This window comes from Sceloporus undulatus, chromosome 6, assembly GCF_019175285.1.
Source record: "Sceloporus undulatus isolate JIND9_A2432 ecotype Alabama chromosome 6, SceUnd_v1.1, whole genome shotgun sequence".
NCBI classification, from domain to species: domain Eukaryota; kingdom Metazoa; phylum Chordata; class Lepidosauria; order Squamata; family Phrynosomatidae; genus Sceloporus; species Sceloporus undulatus.
The window spans coordinates 153003400-153009508 of NC_056527.1; the positions used below are offsets into that span (position 1 = coordinate 153003400).

Sequence of the window (6109 nt, forward strand, 5' to 3'; positions counted from 1 at the left end):
TAATGAAACAGAACTTTGTTGTGGTTGGCAACAGGAGTTGGATTCAATTCATGGCCCTTGCCCCCCACTTCCAGGTCTGTGAAAAATAACTCTCCAAAGGTAACAAGCAATAGGCTATGAGTTTGGGAGATACGAAAAATATTTGATTTTCTCTTCCTACAAGTTGACAGCTGCCATCCAGTAACCACTGAAGAAATTATGACCCAAACAATCTTGGCTTCAGCCACAGTAAATGAGATATTCTGGAAGAAAGCAAATGAATAGGAAATTAACAAAGTCAGCAATTCTGTATTTAAGTGGTTGCAGAATTCTCTGTATGGTTTAACACTGTTTAAAAATAATCTCTAATTCCGCCACTTTGTTTTGCTCAGTTTTGAGTGTCTTTATGCTCTTTGGGAGGACCCCAAGATCCAATGGACCTGCCCACTTAGGAGGTACATCGAGCTACAATCTGCACTGCAAAATAGCAGTTTGAGTCCTGAACAGACAGGCCAAAAAAAGCTGCTTTGGGTCACTTGGAAGTATGCGTTTAAATGATGCATGTGTCCTAAGAGGCCGGAAGCCATGCCAAAGTCATGCTTCATCCTTTTGGACGGAGCGTGACTTTGGAGCGGCTTCTGGCCTCTCAGGAACATGCATCATTAAACAGCATACTTCCAAGTGACCCAAAGCAGCTTTATTTTGGCCTGTCTGTTCAGCCCTTTGACACCCTTTTAATGCCCTAGCTCAATGTTGTAGAATCCTGGGATCTGTAGTTTGCGGTGGCACCAGACCCTCTGACAAGGCTAAATATCTCACAAAACTACAAATCCAGGATGCATAAACACGAGCCATGGTGCTTAATGTAGTCTAGTTTTGCCTTAATCAATCTGAGAGCAAATGCGGAACTATCCACCCACCCAAAGCATCTTCCATGTTGGTTATCGCCAGCTCAGTTAAGCAAGCCAAATAACATCTTCCTTATTCATATATATATAACTCCGGGATCATAGTTCCACAACCTGAAGACCAAGCATCTTCCAGGTTGTGCCTCTTCCACCTCAGTACTCACAAGCCAAATTAACCATCATTTATTTGTGTATTTTGGTAACTCTGGGATACATAGTTCCACGCTTCTTAGAAGACCCAGGCATCTATGTTGTGCCCTCTTCTGTCTCAGTTAAGCAAACAAGCCAAATAATGTCTTCATTTATTATATAATGTTTTGGTAACTCCAGGATACATAGTTCCACTTTCTAAGAAGACCTAGGATGCTTCTTCCTCGCACACAAATCGCTAGAGTCGTGAGAGCCAGGTCGTGGCAAGAGCCATCAGATGAATCCCACCAACATACCAGGAGCTTGAAACAAGTCTGAAGAGAAGACCAGAGTTAATTTTGAATTCAAATTACCACCCAACCCCCAAAGCTTGAATTGACACCCAATGGAGTTAGTACTCCAGGGACCCTTCACATTCATGCTCTGTGATAGTTATGCAACTTCTAATTTCTCATATATGCATCCCCCAGCACAGGAATTCCCACTGGACAGTATTCCCATTTTACTAACAATTTCTGAGTTCCTTTCCTCTACAAAGCTTTGAGAAGTTTCTTTTGGGGAATGGCTAGATTGGTTGGGAAATTCTGGCAGGAGGTTCAAAAAAGGTCTCCCCCCCCCCCACTCTGTTTACTTGGCTTACAATCTGGCAGGGTCCTTCTTATGGGTCGAGTCTCCCTTATCCAGAATTCAAAACCTAACATAGTCACAAGCCAAAACCTTCTTCCATGAGTGGCTGAGATCGTGGACCTTTGCTCTCGATGGTTCAGTGGTACCCAAATTTTCTTTAATGCTCAAACCTATTTAAAATATTGTACAGTGGGCCCTTGGTATCTGCTGGATTTGGTTGCATGGATACAAAAAATCTGTGGATGTTTAAGTCCCATTAAATACAGTGGATAGTAAAATGGTGTCCTTTATATAAAAGCCAACCGAAGCTTTGCTATAGGGTGTGTGGTGTGTACCTACTAACATACCGTATTTTCCGGCTATAAGACGACTGGGCGTATAAGACGACCCCAACTTTTCCAGTTAAAATATAGAGTTTGGATATATTCGCCATATAAGACTACCCCTCTCAATGCACACCAAATAAAAATTTAAAAAATCAGATTGATTTCAATATGGAATTTAAATTCAAATGCTTATGCACATGGTTACTTCGCAGGAAAACTTGTTGTATGCAAAGCCTGCTTGAATTGGTCAGCTCTCCATGCCTGCCCAGCCCTCCCATCTCCAAGATTTATTCTACCATACTGTCAGCGCCTCCTTCCGCTTTCATATGGTCACCACATACGGAGGGGATGCGGCCGCAGCCATTTTGAGCTCCCCCTCACCATGCAGCAACTGTATATTCTCCAGTCCAGCTCGGAGGTTCAGCACCTGCCCCAGAGACGACATCGCGTATAAGACGACCGCCCGACTTTTGAGAAGATTTTCCTGGTTAAAAAGTAGTCTTATACGCCAGAAAATACAGTACATGTAATCTATAATGATTTCAAATCCATGATACTGAATCCATGGATAAAGAATCATGGATAAAGACTAGGGCCAACTGTATAAAGTGTTTGTTTGTTGTGTTCCTTCAAGTATTTCCAACTTAAGGCAACCCTGGCAAACTTGTCATTGCATTTCTTGATCCGTCAGGCATGTGCATTAGGTGTATATGAACATAAAGGATTGTGTTTTAGACTTGGGTCCCTTTCCAGGATATCTCATTATGCTGTATATGCAGATATCCAAAATCCCAAACATTTCAGATAAGGGAGACTCAACTTGTACTTGTACTATGCAGGTGGCTTCCATATCAGTGAGACTCAGTGGGGTTTAGTACAAAATCTAGAGCAGCTGTACAAAGTGCTGAAACTATGGGGAGATAGGGTTTCAGCATCTTGGATAGCTCCATTACAGTTGGAACCTGGGGTGTATTATCCATCCCATTGCCATGGAAGCTTTTCTGCCCTCATTGATGTTTGTATGCCAAGGTACCATATTCTGCCCAGGCTCCCTTTGCTTCGATCTGGCGTCCAGCGAGACTTCTGGAGGTCAGGTAGGCATCAAGAATGAGGATGGGGCCCAGCATTACATCTGTCTCCACTTCCTTAAGTGTATCTGAAATTGAATGAGGTCAAACGATAACATTTCATTGGGTTGAGGCCATATAATATAAAGCAGTGGTTCTCCTATTTTGGTCTTCCAGAATGTTTGAGTCTTTAACTCCCAGACTTCCTGACCATTGGCTACAACTTCTCAGAACTGAACTCTGAAACATATGGAACAGTGGTTCTCAACCTTTAGTCCTCCAGATGTTCTGGACTTCAGCTCCCATAATTCCTTACTGTTGGTCAATTTGGCTGGGGCTTCTGGGATCTGAAGTCCAAAACAAATGGAAGACCACTGATCTGGAGGACCAATGACTGAGAAGGCCTTCTTTTACAGGTCATTAAATCCATCCTGTGCAACTATGGCTGAACATACCATGCTTAGCAGCTGCTGCTCTAACAGATCTTCTTCCTCTGCCCCATCTCTCCCAGGTGTTGAACCTTCTTGGCTGGCCTTGTATTTGGTCACAGTTCCTAGTTTCACAACAAGCACAGATGTCCCTGGTGCCCTCAACTGGAATCCAACTGGAGTAGACCAAGGATGGAGGAGAGAGAAACACAAGGTCAGAGTTGCTTCACCTTTGTACAAAAAGCTTGCATCAAGCCCTATTGTCTCCCCCTGGGTAAACTTATAGCCTTCCAAATGTTGTAGTACCTTCTTTGTGTAGAAGAAGTTGTAGCATAAGCTTTCATAGTCTGAAAAGAACTACAAGATTCCCTTGTGTACTAATATTCCAGACTAAAACGGTTGTGTCTCTGAATTCCTTCCAAATGTTGTTGGACTTTTATATCCCAACAGCCACAGCCAACGGCAAAGAACCAAGGAAGCTGTAGTCTAAACTGCTTGGGACAAATGGAACTGAAATCTGCTCCAGCTGCCTATATCCACTGGTTTATTTGATCCTCAAAAATGCCTGTATAAGTCTAGAATTTAAGTCAAAAATTGAGCCAAAAAACCTGAGTCGACTTATCCATGGGTCAATGTACTTTAACTCTCATTTAAAAAAGGAACCATCCCCTGGTGAAAGGCAAGAGAGTCATCTGTTCTGGAATCACTGAACCCCCTTTATTTTCTCATCCATCCAGCCTTCAGTATGAACACAAATAGTTATGCCTGCTGGAATTGTGTAAGTTCTTTGGCATTGTTTTCCTTTGCTTTGTCCTTTACACCATTTGTTAGATGCCCCTAAGTTTTACCCTCGACTTATCCATTGGTCATGTAAAAATCCATAATTTTGGTCCCAAAACCTGCCCTCGACTTATACATGAGGTCGATTTATAGTCGAGTATATACGGTAATTCATGTAAGCAATTATACAACATGAAGAATCCTTTATGTCTGAGACCATGAGTACTAGCACTATGGAGAGTGCTGGGGTGCATCTGCACTGTAGAAACAATACCGTTTGATGTTACATTAAGTGCTGTAGCTCCATCTTATGGAATTTTAAGATTTGTAGTTTTACAAGGCCTTTTGCCTTCTTTACCCAAATGTGCTGGTGCCTCACCAAACTACAAATCTCAGGATTCTGTAGGTTGGAGCTATGACAGTTAAAGTGGACTCAAACTGCATTGTTTCTACAGTGCAGATGCACCCTAGTCCACACTCAGACCACCACATCGGCTCTAGTATTATGGGGAAAGGAAAAGATTCCTCCTTATTTGCTTTTGACAACCTCTAGTCCCACTATTTGCTATCACTCTCGAGTGCTCATACCCAGCTACTCACAGGTTACTAGTTTGACTGAAGGAACAAGCCTTGTTCTCACGATCAGGAGCCTGGTCAGCTGCAGTAACTTTCAAGTGACAAGTGATGTAGATCTAAAGAGCCAGAACGTAATGAAGAAAGAAAAGAAAGAACTACATTAGCCAAATCACTGCACAGAGAGGAGCTAAGATCATGATGCTGCAAAATTAACTAGGTTGAAAAAGAAGGTGCTTCACCAGATCTCTGGGATCTCCTGTAAATCTGAAGACATCGACTGTGAACTGGAGTGAGTTATCCTTGAGTCTTGGTGACACAAAAGCTGAGCTGGAATCTGACCTCCCATCAACAAGGCAACTGGAAATGAAAAGGGAAGATTTTCCAAAGGCGGTCAACAATGCTTCCTTGGCTGCTGCCACACCACAGAAATTATGCAGTTTAACGCCGCTTTAACTGTCACTGCTCCATCCTATGGAGTCCTGAGATTTGTAGTTTGTTGTGGCACCACGGCTCTCTGACAGAGAAAGCTAAGTATCTCCCCAAACTACAAATTGGAGTCATGGCAGTTAAAGTGGTGTCAAACTGCATTAATTTTGCCATGTAAAAGCAGCCTTTGTTGGAATGGCATGGGATTCCCCCAAGGTCACCCAGTAGGTTTCCAAGGCCAAACAGGGATTCAAACCTTGATTTCTCAGTGCCTTAGTCCAACGCTTAAACCACTACACCATGCTGGCTCTTAGAACTACTTGTAAAGAGGACATTGGACACTTTAATTTTTTTTATTATTTAATGTTTTTCTGCTTGTGCATTGCCTTGGGGCCCCTGCCGAGTTGAAAGGTAAATAAATGTAAACAATGAATACTGGATCTGTGGAAAAAATCCACAATCCATTTCTGTCCTACTTGTTTCCATCCAAACATGCTTGCAAAATTGATCTCCAGATATCTTTATCAAGCAACCATTACAGGGGGGTCTCAAAAACTTTCCATGTATTTTTGTGTCCCTTTTCGTTACCCAAAGAGAGGTATGTAATTTACATGGATTTTGGAATTTTCCCTCTTTCTTTAATATGCTTAGCCTGAACTCTTATATAGAAAGCTCTGCATGCAGAGTTTTAATTCTGCTATGCAACCTTTGTTTTGAACAGCAACACCGCACAGCTGAACCAAGGCACTAAAGGTGCAACTAAATGCGTAACTAAATGTGCATGTCCTTCCATGCGCCATGTGAGATGTGCAGCCATGTCAATAATAATAATAATAATAATA

At 42.3% G+C, this 6109-nt stretch overlaps 1 protein-coding gene across 1 annotated transcript in view; it reads right to left on the minus strand.

The window, feature by feature from the left end:
- POMZP3 (POM121 and ZP3 fusion) overlaps positions 1–5284 on the minus strand; it is a gene marked incomplete at its 5' end in the record, with an annotated part of 100307 nt that extends 95023 nt beyond the window's left edge. The window contains 4 exons of the mRNA XM_042471911.1: positions 3024–3146; positions 3513–3661; positions 4866–4957; positions 5081–5284. Coding sequence (XP_042327845.1) covers positions 3024–3146; positions 3513–3661; positions 4866–4957; positions 5081–5284 — 568 coding nt within the window. The remainder of the gene's footprint in view (positions 1–3023; positions 3147–3512; positions 3662–4865; positions 4958–5080) is intronic.
- Between the last annotated feature and the right edge of the window lie 825 nt (positions 5285–6109).